At 42.1% G+C, this 16264-nt stretch overlaps 1 protein-coding gene across 3 annotated transcripts in view; it reads left to right on the forward strand.

Moving 5' to 3' along the window:
• Positions 1-210: 210 nt before the first annotated feature.
• The window catches only part of NFATC3 (nuclear factor of activated T cells 3), a 57590-nt gene continuing 41536 nt past the window's right edge, over positions 211-16264 (forward strand). For all 3 annotated transcript variants that reach the window (XM_081335710.1, XM_081335711.1, XM_081335712.1), the window contains exons 1-2: positions 211-527; positions 11603-12725. In XM_081335710.1, coding sequence (XP_081191836.1) covers positions 386-527; positions 11603-12725 — 1265 coding nt within the window. In that variant the 5' untranslated portion in view covers positions 211-385. The remainder of the gene's footprint in view (positions 528-11602; positions 12726-16264) is intronic.

The raw sequence follows: 16264 nt of genomic DNA on the forward strand, positions 1-16264 counted from the left end.
CGCCGCTCCAGAACGGAGCGAAGGCAGATCTTCCCGGGCGCTGCTGCGACGGAGAACCGGAGGTGAGGGCTCGACCGCCGCGCTCTGCGGCCCCCTTCCCCGCGGGGCCGGCCAATCAGAGGCCGAGCGGCCGCTAACGGGCTGGGGGCGTGGCCTGCGCGCCTCTCTCTCTCTCTCTCTCTCTCTCTCTCCCCCTCCCCCCTCCGGCGGGTGAGTGACAGGCGGGCGCTGAGGAGCGGCGAGGAGGTCGAGCGCCCCCCGCGCGTGCGACGAGGCGGCCCTGACGGGGCAGCGCGGCCCGCCCGGTCCCGCCGGCACCGGCACCAGCACCACGGCCACGACCACCACGGCGGCGGCGGGGTCCGGTCTCCTCACCCGCCCCCCGATGACTGCGGCAAACGGCGGCGGCGCCCACGACGACTTCGACTTCAGGCTCATCTTCGGCGAGGAGGAGGAGGAGGAGGAGGAGGAGGAGGAGGAGGAAGGGCACGAGCCGCCGGGGCCTGCCGCCGTCGCCTCGGCAGCAGGTGCGCCCAGCCGGGCAGGCCGTGGGGAGGGCGGAGGAGAAAACGCCGGTGGGACGATCCCAACTCCCATGCTCCGCAGCCCGGCTGGCGGAGGAGCCGGGAGGGGAGGGTTAACCAGCGTTCAAATGCTTCTCTTTACCCCCCACCCCACCCCACCCCGCGCACACCCCCCACCCCAGCTCGGTCCGCCTGGTGGGGGGGGAGCGCCCTACGCGCGTTCAGACGTGCAGCTTGGCTTGCGTGTCTGGCTGGGAGGAGGAGGAGAAGCGGGTTTCGCCCCATTCGCCTCCCGCCGGTCGGTCCCTCGGCTGCCTCCCAGCTTGCCTGCTGGGGGCATATGGCTGCCCCCCCCCCCGCTTCCCCGGAGCCCTGCGAGGTAGAGGGGCTTGCAAGAGGATCCGTGGCCGAGGAGAGCCCGGGATGGGACGGTCGAGCCTTCCTTCCCTCTTTCGTGTTTGCAGAGAGCCGTCTGAAGCCATCTCTCTCTCTCACACACACACACACACACACACCGACCAGGTCGAGGGTTGGTCCTTTGCCCCCATGCCTGGTGGGCGCACACACACACACACACACACACACACACACACACCCTGTCTCGAGAGGGGTGGTCGTTTGCCCCCATGCCTGGTGGGCACACACACACACAAACACACACACACACCGACCAGGTCGAGGGGTGGTCCTTTGCCCCCATGCCTGGTGGGCACACACACACACACACACACACCCTGTCTCGAGGGGTGGTCGTTTGCCCCCATGCCTGGTGGGCACACAAACACACACACACACACACCCCGGGTTGAGGGGTGGTCCTTTGCCCCCATGCCTGGTGGGCACACACACACACACACACACACACACCTGATGGGGGAATGTTAGGGTTTTAATGTTTTTATATTTTGATTGTTTTAATTCGGGCAATAATTTAATCCTTTTTTAACTTTTGTATTTCTATTTGTATGCCCTGTTCACCGCCCTGAGTCCTTCGGGAGAAGGGCGGTATAAAAATTCAATAAAACTAAACTAAAACTAAACACACACAGACACACACCCCGTCTGGAGGGGTGTTCGTTTGCCCCCCATGCCTGGTGGGCTGACAGCCGCCTGACCTTTACCCTTTGGTTAAGGGGCTGGAATCCTCCTTCCTCCCCCCCTGCTTTGGCTCTGTTTTTCTTCCCTTCGCTCTGCCTGGGAGAGAGAGCAGGGAAGGAGGCTTCGTTTTTTCCCCCACCTGCATGGAGGATCCCGTGGCCTTTGCAGGTGGTAAGGAAGAAGCCGTAGCAGATCTCAAAGGGTACCAGAGGAGGAGAGAGTAGTTGTGGCTCAGGGTTGAAATTGGGGTGGGTGGGGGAAAATCCCCTTGGTGCTCGTTTTTCTTGCAGACATTTCATGACCCTACCTAGCTAACTTCCATCAGTGCTAGATCTCCAGTGATTTACTTTTTTGGGGGGGATGGGGGGGCTATCGAGTGAGATTTTTAATCAGAGATGCTGCCGCTGGCTTTTCGCTGAGCGGTTGGGGCTGGTGTGAAGTTACAGCAAACTGTACTGCAGTATTTTCATCCGAAGCACCTCAAAAACCAGGCAGGTGAAGCATTTGGGACTTGGATTGGAAAAGGTTAATCTATATATTTTGTTTTTTTTTAAAAAGCAAATATATTATTTAGAATATGATGGACTTTTCTGACTCTTTCAGAAATGGTTAATGTATAAAAAGCATTTTGTAAAAAAAAAAAAAAGGGAATGAGGATTATTTCTAACCTGCATTTAGAACCTGATGAATTTCTGGAGGGTTGAGACTCGGTGAGAAAGGGTTAATGTATTTTTAAAAAAACTCAAAAAGAAATGAGGCTTATTTTAATATGCATCTAGAATTGGACTTTGGGTAGTTGAGACTCTTTCAGAAAGGGTTAATATTTTTTTTTAAAAAAGCAAAAGGGGATGAGACTTATTTCTCCTGTGTATTTAAAATCTGATGGACTTTCCAAGTGGACTTCTGGATGGTTTGGGACTCAGTCAACAAAGATGAATGCATATTCAAATGTTTTGATTTGAAGATGTGCTACATTGTGACTGTATGGACTCTTATTAAGACCTAGAGAGATATTCCCTGTGATTTAGAATGATTTAGAATTTTTAGGGACAGAAAATATACCCTTTCTGGAGTTCAGTGGGCTTCATAAGAATAAAGATGCTACTGTTTTACTGAATCTAGTAAATCGCCTTAAAGCAGGGGTGTCAAACTGCCAGACGCGTCACGCGGAAGCTACGTCCACCCCATTGCCGGCAATGGCCAAACAGTCCCGATATATCGCACAACGTCACGTGACATGGCGAGTTTGACATGAATGCCTTAATCTAAACCAGGATATTGGTTCCTCTTACTTTGTATTGCTACAGATACAGTAACTAGGAAGGGATGGTTCACGTCTTTTCCTAGTCTTATCACAAGAGATCCTCTTCATTGTCAAGGATTCAATTTAGCATCAAAGCAAATCTTCTTAGTATTGGTTGGAGGTGTTTAGCTTATTTTAAAGGCATTTGGGCCAGCAACCTGAACTTCAAAAAAAGACTAGAATAGATTGGATAGTGACAAGGATAAACTCTTGATTCTTTTTAGTTGCAGGTTTGTCTCTACCGTTCATGTATGCAAAATCTGGTAGTAATACATCGCTAAGGCTTTAGTAATAGAAAAAAAATAGTTTGTTTTTTTTTAGTCAGGCTTGGCACCTGGTGATTTCATGAACACCAGACGGTTTTCTTGGCAAGGGTAAGGAAGTGGTAGCAGATCTCAAATGATTTACCTAGGCTATCAGGCAAGATTTTCAATTGGAAATTCTGCAGCTGGCTTTTCTCTGAGCAGTTGGTGCTTGTGTGAAGTTATATCAAGTTGTACTGCAATATTTTCATTAGGAACCTCAAAACCAGATGTCTGTTGGCTTTAGAATACCATTGATGAATGAGGTGAATTGTTGGAAACTTACTTGGTAGGGATAGGTCTGGTTTTTGGAAGTATTTTATTGTAGATAATGGACGTGGGTTCCTGATGTAATTTGTGTGTGTGTTTGTGTGTGTGTGTGTGTGTGGTCTTGGCAGCTCTAAACAAGCAAAGACTGGACTTAACAGAAAGCAGGACAGAGCAGCCTGCTCATGGCCATTCTCCTTTTCAAGTCTTATGATGGCATACAGAAATAAGCAATTAAAAACCTATATATGAAACCAAAGATTTGTGTTACTAAGGGAAAAAAAGAAACAAAAGCCTGGAGATACTGTCCAAAGCTAAATGCCTCGTCTGGGCTTTGTGGAAATGTACAACTGTGTGGTCATTTATTGCCTTGCTGTGAAGTATAGAAGTGTACAAGGGCCTTGAAGAGCAGGGAATAGATGTCTGCATATTGAATCAGCTGTCCAAAGAATTTGGTATTACATCTGTTCCCTCTGCCCATCCCAATAAATGGGAAGTGGCCTTATCAGGGACGCAGAAACTTTAAAATGCTTAAAAAACATTCGCAACATAATTTCAGTAGCACCGAATGCCTGTTAATTGTATTAAAGAAGACCTACCTTGTACTAAAGGAAATAAACACAAGTGTATATAAGAGTTGGGATTGACATTATTTAGCTGGGGACCTCCCTGCAAATTTATAGGCTCCTGAGGCAGATTTATTTTTAGAGAATGGCTTACTGTAACATATAAAAACTGCCTTGTGTTCTAGAGGTGATTTTTTTGACAAGTCCTTGACTTAATTTCTGCAGTGTAAGACTATAAGTAATATTCTTGCTGCTAGCCCTAGTAATATTGAAACATTTTTCTAGGATTAAAAAATAGTTCAGAATGAAAAAAAGATTATAGTTATGTATGCCTCTGTTGCAGAAACTTTGATTTAAATGTTTGTGCTTTTCTTGAACATCAAATACTTGAAAAAACCCCCGAACAGATCCTTGTGTATTTTTATGTGCACGTTAATGATGTGTTTCTAAAGAATGAAATGGTGCCTTTAATAGGGTTTGAGATCTTGTGATTTAAATAACCACTGTGCCCTTAAAATACAACAAACATTCCCTGGATGCCTGCAAAAAGCAAACATCAGGGCAAAAGACTTTATTGAAGATAGAAAACAAAAAATGTACGATGCTTTTGGGAAAGAAAGTACTGTCTGATTAAAAAAATTGATCGATGTTTCACTGGGGTTCTGAGCAAAGTCAAAAAACTGCAGTTTGAGAATGTCAACTCAGCCATGCTTGAATGAAATAGCAATAATAGCATCTGGGTTTTTATTGCCAGTCAGACATGAGTGTTTTAGTTCTGCGTAAATTAAGATAAAATGTATTTCATTTATATCCATTTCTCAAGACATTTTAAGTACTCCTTGCCTGAATTAGTAGCATTTGTTAGAATACTTTTCTGAATGGTTTACTTGTTTGTTATGTAGGTCTGGTGTGTTTTGCATCTTGCTCTATAACTATGCAGTTTCTTGCTTGGCCAATGTACATTTATTTCTAATTTAGTACATATGGTCCACATTCTTTCCTTGGCAGTTACTCTTGACATAATGTCCCCCTTCAAAGGATGATGTTGAAACCATTCTTCAATTCCTGCGTTTATATATTTCCACCAATTATTGCAGGCGGTCTGCTGAAAATAGCGTGACACGTAACTATTGTTAGTGATGTGATTTCCCCATCATCTTCATGCTTGAGCTATTTTGTAATATCCCCTAGCATTTTTAGTAATGTTGCAAATGTTTTTCTCATCAGATTTTGCCTTGTTAGCTTAATTTTATTTTTAATTTTTCCCCCCAGAATTCTAGAGTGCACCTGCTGACTGTGTGGACAGGAAGTGTGTGTTGGAAAGGAACTTGTGGGAATAAGCAAAGTTAAGATGTATCTAGATGGAAGCCGTTACCGAAAACTGAACTGTTTTGGTACTCACAGGTTTCAAAATAACTAACAATCAAAAATTCCAGAATTTGGAAATTCTATTTCCAGCACAGACTGGCTGTCTAGAGGACACAGAATTAAATTCATATGAACATACAATTGAATTAGAGACATACTTAGGAAGAAAAGACTTATGATTGCTGGATGCTATACCCAGAATTTTAGATTCCATCTTGCAAATAAAAAGGCATGAATAAATTGCATATAGTAACATTATAAGCCCATAGAAAGGCAATCTAAGTACTTTAGTCACTGCGTCTAAACTGATAACTACTCACTGGGCTACCAAGCCTTACGTGTTGCTTTGTTCTTGTTAAATATATGTTCTTAGTGTAATTATATTGGATGTGAAATTTATATTGCTGCGAAAATCGGGCAGCTCTCCTAGTCCCATCAGTAGAAATTTCAAAGATATGATGTCTAGAAAGTTCCCCATTACCGCCAGAGCTGCTGATGCTAATACATTTTCAAAATGGTTTTATCTATTAAGACATTTTGCAAAATTCAAGCTGTAATTTATTGTAGTTGAATCTGTACTGGTTTTCTTAGTGCAGCTATTTGACTTAAAGCAGAATCGGTTCGAACGCTAATCTTGTTTGCAGATCTATTATTATCTGCTTGATTTTTTTAAAAAAAAATCCATAAGTCCTTTGCACGTACATCTAAATGACAGTTTAACAGAACTGACAAAAGTACATTGATTCATTTTAGGTTTTGTTATATAAAGCTTCTTGGTGTTCTGAAAGCACAGAAGATTCCTCACATTTAGTTAAAACAAATTTGCAACAATTGCTGTCCAAACAGTTTGCATTTTTGCCTGGACCTGAAATAGCATATTAAATTAAGCTTGGCAAACGGTGCTATCTGAAACCGAAGCATCAAAAGGACCTCTCATTTAGAATGGAGTATGAGCCATGTAAATGGATTCCGGTATTCACTCTGTTGCTCCACCTCAGATAATTTCAGCTGAGAGGAGAAGAAAATAGCTTCCACTGTATTTAATCTCAATTACTTTCTTCTTTATAGGGATCACATTTGGTTCTAGATGGAGCTGTGCTGCCATTAACAGTTTTTTAAAAGCTATTACTGTGCAGAGCAGATGCGTCACTGAATGAATATTAGTTATTATTTCTTCTTAGTCTCTGTGCCCTACAGTGAAATCTGAATAATTTGCAGTTTTAAGAACATAATTCTGTTGATGCTAATTTAGGCAGCAACTAGGTGGAGCCTCTTATTGTTGAAAACTCATATTCACAAGTGCCACATTTTAAATATTTTCTGGACATTTATGAAACGTGATACCTTTTGGAATGATTGTGAACAGGATGGAGATTATTGATGAATTTAAACTCTTTTAATGTTTTATTGATAAAACAGTGTTGTTTATTAAATGGAGAGGAGATATTTTCAGCCAAGTCAATACAAGAAACTTCTCTGGTTTGAACGATTGTCTCCAAAGACTGAATGGCTTTCTCCTGTATCAGCAGAATAAGGTGTTGCCGTTAAAAGTTCATTAAGTTAAAAGAGCCAGTTTGTTCAAGTGGTTAAGGCACCAGGCTAGAAAGCGGTAGACCATGAGTTCAAGTCCTACCTTAGCTATGAAAGCTAGCTAGGTGGCTTTGGATCAGTTGCTCTCTTAGTGCAACCCACCTCTCAGGATTGTTGTTGTGGAGGAAATAGGAGGAGAAAGGTGTGTTGGATATATTTGCCACCTTGAGTTACTTGTAAAAATAATACGGGTGGGATAAAAATAAATAAAAATGAATTTATTTACTTTGCAGTATGTCATCTATTACCTCAGGTTCTGGGTAGCTAACCATCAAAATCATTATACAAAAGAATAGCTGTATAGAATAATGAATGCCCACCCCCCTAGATATAAACAAAAATTGCCGGTATTAAAAGTTGTAAACCAGGTAATACAAAGTCACGTGCCTGTTAACACTCCAGCCTTCAGCCACAGTATATTCTCTTCCTGTGTTTGATGGAACAATCAGATCCTGACCGATCTACTGAAACTCAGTTGAGAAAGAGCCAGGCAGGTCTCCAAAATCAGGGAATTCCAAAACGTGAGGACAGTGAGTGAAAACGCCCAGTCCCAAATTATGGAATGGGATCTGGAAGTAGTTGACGCAGTTTGACCTGCTTGAATGGGCAGATGAACATGCCAGAAGGCAGTTCTCTCAATTAACGAGATCTAGAATCATGCAGGATTATAAACCAGTGGGGACCGTTGTTTTTAGTGGTCTCCGAATCCAAATGTTTACGTGCCTCCCCTCAGCTTATTGGTGAGACTTTCTTTAAAGTAGCACCAGCCAATGTATATTTCTTGAATTGATGTCCCTTTGCTCTAAATCGGGTAGGCAACCTTGGCTCTTTTATGACTCGTGGACTTCAACTCCCAGAATTCCTCAGGAATTCTGGGAGTTGAAGTCCATGAGTCATAAAGGAGCCAAGGTTGCCTACCCCTGGTCTAAATGTTATGCTAGCTGGCACTAAGGAAGGACAGTTGCTGGATGCCCATGTCAAAGCCAATTGCTCTTAAACCGTTAAGAATTGATCATGATATTTGAGAACATTGGCAGAAGGGAGTGGGAGATCCTGCTGGATCCATTTTGATAGTACCTTTTAATTTAACATTACTGTAGCCCGAATACCGTACTCTTTTTAAAAAAATTATGCCCAGCTTTTTGTAGATTCAAGAGGATAAGAAATTAAAAACATCTCTCTATACACTTTGTTCAAAGCCACATAAGTTTGTTTCTGACAGATATGTCTTATGATTTTATTCGCAAAGTGCCATCACAACAAGCCATTTCTTGATATATATCTACAAATAATCCATGAATGTCTTCTTTTAGACTTCTGGGAAAGAATTAATTTATTTTCCCCTGCTTTCTTCAAAATAACTATTGCAAAAACGGTTTTAGCAGAAATGCTGTGCAGAATTTACTGTGTTAGGCATTTTACCTAGAGTACTGAAATCTTGCTAGAAGGTTGAGTTCTGCAATAGAATACTATTATTTTAGTGACTTCTTTACTTCCTTCTACGTTTTTCTCATCTTGGATGTACTTGCATCATTGCCTGCGTGGAAAAGTTGTCTATTAGGCATATTAAATTCTTTTGACACTTTCAGCTTTTGTTAGTATTTATAAATAGGACTGTGTGGTCTCAAATCTATCATTTTATTAAGAAAGATATTCTCTCCTTCTTTCAGGATTGTTTGGTGGTTTTTATTGTTTATATGATAGGGACGCGGTGGCTCAGTGGGTTAGGACGCTGAGCTTGTCGATCAGAAGGTTGGCAGTTTGGCGGGTCGAATCCTGAGTGCCGCGTAACAGAGTGAGCGCCTGTTACTCGTCCCAGCTTCTGCCAACCTAGCAGTTCGAAAGCACGTAAAAATGCAAGTAGAAAAATAGGGACCACTACGGTGGGAAGGTAACAGCGTTCTGTGCGCCTTTGGCGTCTAGTCATGCCGGCCACATGACCACGGAGACGTCCTCGGACAAGCGCTGGCTCTTCGGCTTTGAAACGGAGATGAGCACCGGCCCCTAGAGTCGGAAACGACTAGCACGCATGTGCAGGGGAACCTTTACCTTTACTTTTTACCTTATTGTATATATACCAATGAATAATCGGTACCATTCCAATAGTTAGGAATTTCACTGCTTATCCCAATTCTATTTTCTGGGGGGGGGAAATAGAGAAAAAATGATTGCAAAAATAAGGGTGAGCAAAAACTAAAGCAACAGAGAAAGACAGCTGGCATGTTTGATACCGAGGTTGCTGATAGGCACAAATACGTGAATTGATCTTGATAAAGGACTTAAGGCACGAAAAAGTGGCATAGTCTGCAAGAACAGCGGTCTGATATTTATCAAACCCTATCACATGATAGTTTGCTTCTGTAGACAGGATGATTCAAGATAACCATGGCTTTATAGAAATTGGATGTGAAAAATTGAGAAGGTTTCTGAATCCTTTTGAAAATCAGCTTGCTGGAGAAGAGCACTGGGCTTCAGATGAGAAGAGCTTTATCTCGACATTTCTGAGCAGTTGCTAAAGGTTTTGTTACTTTATTCAACAACCTGCCTGCCTGTCACTTTGCAAAGCATGTCATGAACAAGCAGGAGTTTTTCACTTCTCCAGTAACCTCTTCAGTGAGCTTATAGAAAACAAAACGTATCTATTTTGTTAGCATCTTTGTAACTGAAATAAGGAATATGTTGTGTGTGTATGTAGCCTAATGCAATATTTCCATTCCATGGTGCCTTTTAGATATGTTTTGGCCAATGACTACTGTGGTGGTGGCTGCATAGAACTTGGCCACTTTATCAAAATCTGTATGCAAGTTATCCAGTTATTCCGTCCTTATAGGATTATCTTTGTCTTTTCTTAAAAATCTGAGACTCACCAGCTACAGCCAGATAAGCGGTGATAAGCTAAGAACAAAACAAAAAACTTGACTATCTTATGAACATACGGGTGGCCTGTGAATCATGGTCAGAAGCCATTGCCCTATGTCCTTTTACCAAGTGCTTTCCCCTTAAATATTGCATTTAATTGTTGTTGTTGTTAGTTGCAAAGTCGTGTCCGACCCATCGCGACCCCATGGACAATGTTCCTCCAGGCCTTACTGTCCTCTACCATCTTCTGGAGTCCCTTTAAGCTCACGTCTCCTGCTTCAGTGACTCCATCCAGCCACCTCCTTCTCTGTCGTCCCCTTCTTCTCTTGCCCTCAACCTTTCCCAGCATTAGGCTCTTCTCCAGTGAGTCCTTCCTTCTCATTAGGTGGCCAAAGTATTTGAGTTTCAACTTCAGGATCTGGCCTTCTAAAGAGCAGTCAGGGTTGATCTCCTCTAGGACTGGCTGGTTTGATTGCCTTGCAGTCCAAGGGACTCGCAGGAGTCTTCTCCAGCACCATAGTTCAAAGGCCTCAATTCTTTTGCGCTCAGTCTTTCTTATGGTCCAACTTTCACTGCCATACATTGCAACTGGGAAGACCATAGCCTTGACTATAGGCACTTTTGTTGACAGGGTGATGTCTCTGCTTTTTAGTGTGCTGTCTAGATTTGCCATGGCTTTCCTCCCCAGGAGCAAGCGTCTTTTAATTTCTTGGATGCAGTCCCCGTCTGCAGTGATCTTGGAGACCAGGAAAATAAAATCTGTCACTACCTCCATTTCTTCCCATCTATTTGCCAGGAATTGAGAGGGTCGGATGCCATGATCTTGGTTTTCTTAATGTTAAGTTTCAAGCCAACTTTTGCACACTCCTTCTTCACTCACAACAAAAGGCTCTTTAGTTCCTCTTCGCTTTCTGCCTTTAGAGAGGTATCAATTTAATGGAAAGGTTTTAATTATCAACTTATTATGCAGTTCAAATCACAAAGATTTAGGATTATAACCCTCAAAGCATCCCCAACTGTCATGTGATCAGAATTTGGATCTTGGCAACCGGCATATATTTATGATGATTGCAGTATCCTGGAGTCACATGGACACACTCTGCAACCTTCCCAGCTGCTTTTGACAAGCGAAGTCCGTGGGGGAAGCCAGACTCATGTAAGAATCGCAGGGTTCACAACTCTCGTGGTTCACTTAACAACTATGGCCAAAAAGGTTGCCAACTCAGGTGTGACTTACTTAGCAACAGCAGCTCCGGTCTGAATTGTGACTGTAAATTGAAGACAATCTATAATTACCAGTTACTGTACTAGTAGTTAGATTTCAGAGATGGCCTTTGTGAAGGATGTTGAATTGTAGAGAGAGCAAGTTATGGGTGGGCTCATTTACCCCAACTTGACCCATGCCATTGTTCAGTTTAGTCTTCATGCCAAGTGAGCTCACAACCATAGTACTGGCTGGCTTTTTTAAGTGATATTACTGTGCTTGTTCCTGGATTTTCAGCATCTATGCTGTATCTCAATTTTTGTTTTATATATATTGTTATTTGAATGTTTTGAATGTTATTGCAAATTCCAGACATTTTATAGAAAAGCAGGGCACAAATGTTTTGAATCCATAACTACGTTGTCTTGCAGTGCAAAAAAGTAGAAGATCAAATGTCTTTAAAAAGCAATCTGACAGCACAGTATTTTAATCTCCATCTCTGTTTTTCTTCTTTTTTGCAGATCTTGTACCCGACGACTGTGGGTCGTTATGCATTTTCAGTGTCGACCACTCGTCGTCGGTAAACCACCCTATCTGTATCCCATATCATGGATTTCAAACACACCCTTCTCCTTTGTCTTCACCTGCTAAGTTTCAGGGTCATAAAAGCTACGAAGGAACATGTGAAATACCAGAATCTAAGTACAGCCCACTGGGTGGGCCCAAGCCTTTTGAATGTCCCAGTATTCAAATTACATCTATCTCTCCAAACTGTCATCATGGAATAGAAGCCAGCGAAAGCGAATTGCACACCAATGGCCCTCAGAATGAATATATGGAAAGGCCTTCCAGGGACCACTTATATCTTCCCCTTGAGCCATCTTACAGAGAATCCTCCCTTAGCCCAAGTCCGGCCAGCAGCATTTCCTCTCGAAGCTGGTTCTCAGACGCTTCCTCTTGTGAGTCGGTCTCTCACATTTACGATGACGTGGATTCGGAACTGAACGAAGCTGCTGCCCGATTTACCCTTGGGTCACCTCTGGCATCTCCTGGAGGTTCTCCAAGAGGCTGTCCAGTTGATGATCCTTGGCAACAGTCCTACGGATTTGGGCACGCCTTGTCCCCAAGACAATCTCCTTGTCATTCTCCCAGGACTAGTATCACCGATGAGAATTGGCTTAGCCCAAGACCAACCTCCAGGCCGTCATCCAGGCCGACGTCACCCTGTGGGAAGCGCCGACATTCGAGTGCTGAAATCTGTTACCTCGGTTCCCTTTCCCCTCATCATTCCCCAGCTCCGTCACCAGGACATTCTCCTCGGGGAAGCGTTACGGAAGATACGTGGTTGAATTCCTCTCTCCACGGTCTCAGTCCTGGCCTTTCAGCTTTCCAGTGTTGCGGAGATACTGATATCCCTCTCAAAACAAGGAAGACCTCGGAGGATCAAACCGCGATTCTATCTGGGAAAGCGGAACTTGGTTCTGAAGACCCGGGCAGTCTATCTCCATCCCTCGAAACTGCGATAGATGATAGCTCTGTATCCCAGCACCTGTTAAAAAAAGATTTGTCTGGTGACCAGTTTCTTTCTGTTCCTTCACACTTTACCTGGAATAAACCAAAGCCTGGCCATACCCCTATATTTCGGTAAGTAGGTTAAAGATAACGAAATGAGATTTTCTATTTTTGTGCCTTTCTGCTGATACGCAATGTGATGAATACTGTAGTCCTCGACTCAGAACCATTCCTTCAGTAACCATTCGAAATTACAGTGAATTGCAACCGGTCCTCACACTTACAACAAATGCAGCATCCCCGGGGTCATGAGAGCAAGCAACTGATACATATTTACAATGGCTGTAGTGTCCTAGGTCACATGATCACCATTTGTGAACTTCCCAGCTGGCTTCTGACAGATAAAGCCAATGGGGAAAGTGAGATTCACTTAACCGTCACATAATTTACTTAACAACGCCAGTGACTCACTGTAACAGCTCTGGCATCTTCTGCATGGCTATATATTTAAAAGCTTTCATTTGCTTTCTTTACTAATCAGTTTGTTGCTATGCTTTGACAACTAGAAACCCTGCGATCATTCTTAATACTTTCATTAAAAAAGCCAATTCCAAATAATTGTTTATGACAGGGGTAGGCAACCTTGGCTCTTTGGTGACTCATGGACTTCAACTCCCAGAATTCCTAAGCCAGCTATACTATGCTGGCCCAAGAATTTTGGGAGTTGAAGTCCATGAGTCACCAAAGAGCCAAGGTTGCCTACCCCTGGTTTATGCTCTTGGCTCTTTTTTGACATAAGCCATAGTTTCAGTTAATGATATTTTTAGATTTGGAAGCAACTCTTGACTGATACGGAAGTGAAAGCATTAATTTTGTGTGTATGTGACATTACTGGGTGAGGAAGATACTCATGAGCCCAAGGTTGTTGTTGTTGTTGTTTTGCAGTTATTAAACTAACAGTAAAATAATTTACAAGATGGTTTTTGTTCTTCCCTCACAAGGCACTTTCCAGAAACATTAGGTTGCAATTCCTACAAGCCCCAGGAAGTTTGGTTATTTCTCCGATTGTAGTTTTGGCTGTGACGCATTCAGACATCTAACTTTAGCATTCTAAAATAAGCTAAGAACCTACCTTTAAATTCTAAGAATTTGCAACCAAGATAGTCACAGGGTTCCTTTGTCATGTGGTAAGTTGTCACTTTCAGCGAGCTAAATAAATAATTGTGTTTGTACTCCTATGTATCAAGCATGTGTGTATTTAATAAACAATTGCAGTATTTAAAAATTAATAGTTACTAATTGGTTGATTGCTTATGTGCCATGAAGTCAACATTGACTTTAGTGATTACATAGATAGATTTTAGACACAGGAATTTCCTACTTATATTATTCTGATTCATACAAGGTCCTAAGTGTGAAATAGGATGAGTAGCCATTTGATCTTAAATAAGATTAAATGTGCTTTCTAATTCTCTCTAGGATAAGCTGGGTTAGTGACCCCATCTCAAAATAGTATATGAAAGCTTCTTAGAAATCTGACTCTTTGTTTTAGCCTCTCTGGAGTTCGAGAATATACTAAGACAGCATGCTTGGCATGCTGGTTAATATTTTCTTAACTTGCAATAACTAGCAGGCAAAAGCAATAATTTGCCAAGCGTTGTGTTTTGGTTCATTCTTGTGAGATTCTGCATTTGAATGCTAGGATGGTTTGGTGAGAGGGAATATACTTAACTGCATGAACACATTTCTTCAAGCAATTGGTTTCTGCTGCTTGGAAAAGATGAGTTACATTGCTGTCACATTGAAGGCCAGTGTTGCTTGTCTTTTAATCTAGGAAATTCATAGAAATAAATTCAGGTAACTTTTATTGCTCACTTTCAGAACTTCAAACCCCATTCATTCATGTGAATCTTCCACACTATCACACTACTTGTCGCGTGGTATTCGTTTAAAATATGTTAGCTTCAATATGATTCATTAACCATGCTGCGAACAGAATTGTACCCTAGCTCAGTTGATTGTTTCCTTTAATGTCAAGTATTAGGCATATAATTAAGGTAGACTATTTGGAATAAATTTATCAGCCTCTCTTATAATGATTGCATATTTGTGCTGTATTTAAACACAGTCTTCAGAAAATAAAAGTTGGAAAAAAGTACATTAAAAATCAAGGCAATTTTGTGGAATTCCTATGGGTAAGTTATTCAGCCTTAAAAATAAAAATACTGATATCAACATAAAAATGGAGTCAAGAAAGTTGTAAGGAATAATTAAGATCCATTTAGGTCATAGTTAAAAGAAGGAAAACTTTTCAGTGTCCCACTATCTGTGGGGAAAAAATGAAGGTGAAAAGAGGTTGGTTTTTGTAGCAAAACAGGGATCTGAAATATACCTTCAAGCAGAAATACTTAAAAGAAATAAAGATGTTAAAAGGCCTTCACAGTTCTCAAAGTTGAATATAATTGAAAGTCTTTGTGGAGCTCTCAAACCTGTAGGTAGACCTAAGAATATTTCAAAGCTGTAACCTTTCTACATATAAAGAGTGTGAAAAATAAATAATAATTTTAGGGAAAGAATAGAAAGGCACTTGGCTATAGTATAGAGGAGATATTTGGAAACTATTATTTCTGAGAAAGAAGGCAATACAAAACTGCTGGTTAGAAGGGTATTGACACTTTTACAAGTGCCATGTTTTGTGTGCCTTAGAAACTCTTTCTTATTTTCAGCTTGTAAACAAGTGCACATAAATAATAAGTACGCATTCACATTTGCTAAAAGATGGCATGTTTTACTCGTACTTATGGAGATTATGCTAACTGTCCTCGGGTTCCTTGAAACATACAGTTTAACCCATGTGCTTCAAACTTGCTTAATACTGTAATTGGGGCTCTTAAATTCTGTTTGTTAAAAGGAATATTACAATCCAGGATGTTGCAGAAGAATTGACACTTTGCATTGGTTTCTTCACAGATGTTGTTGGAGGGGTATTTTCTTTTTTCCAAGATAGATTTTTCTTTTCTTTTTTTTAATCTTCTCCAGTTTCTGTTCGCAGAAGTAGCTGCTTATTTTTGTTTCATGCTTGTTCCAACTACGCTCGTTTTGCCTGCTTTCTTTCCGCCTTCATTTTACTGTTGTTATAGTGCATCAGTGTTTCCCAACTTCGTCAACTTTTAAGTTGGAAAGTGTGGATTTCAAGTCCCAGGTTTCCCTAGCCAGCTGGGGGAGAACTTGGAGAGTTGAAGTTCACACATCACACAATTTGGGGAGTTGGGAAACATCAATGTACATGATCAGAGGTGAAGATTAGGGGCAGAGAATCTGTTTTCTTGGGATATTAAAGCCTCTCTTGAGTTGATATTTCTTTATCTAAACAAAGAAACAAAATGACCAAGAGAGGGGGAAAAAGCAGCGGGAGCAGGGGTGATTTCTGACTTCCCACTGGCTTCCCCATTCAGTTTTTCTTGCGGAAATCTAGGAGTATTGGAAATCTCCCTCCCTCCCTCCCTCCCTCCCTCCCTCCCTCCCTCCCTCCCTCCCTTCCTTCCTTCCTTCCTTCCTTCCTTCCTTCCTTCCTTCCTTCCTTCCTTCCTTGCCTTCAGGCAGGTTAGTAGGTCCTTCTGGGTGGGGAGGGAGCAAAGGATTGTGAGACTGGCTGGCAAACTGACATGGAC

The sequence above is a fragment of the Vipera berus genome (assembly GCF_964194415.1).
Source record: "Vipera berus genome assembly, chromosome: 10".
Classification (NCBI taxonomy): Eukaryota; Metazoa; Chordata; class Lepidosauria; order Squamata; family Viperidae; genus Vipera; species Vipera berus.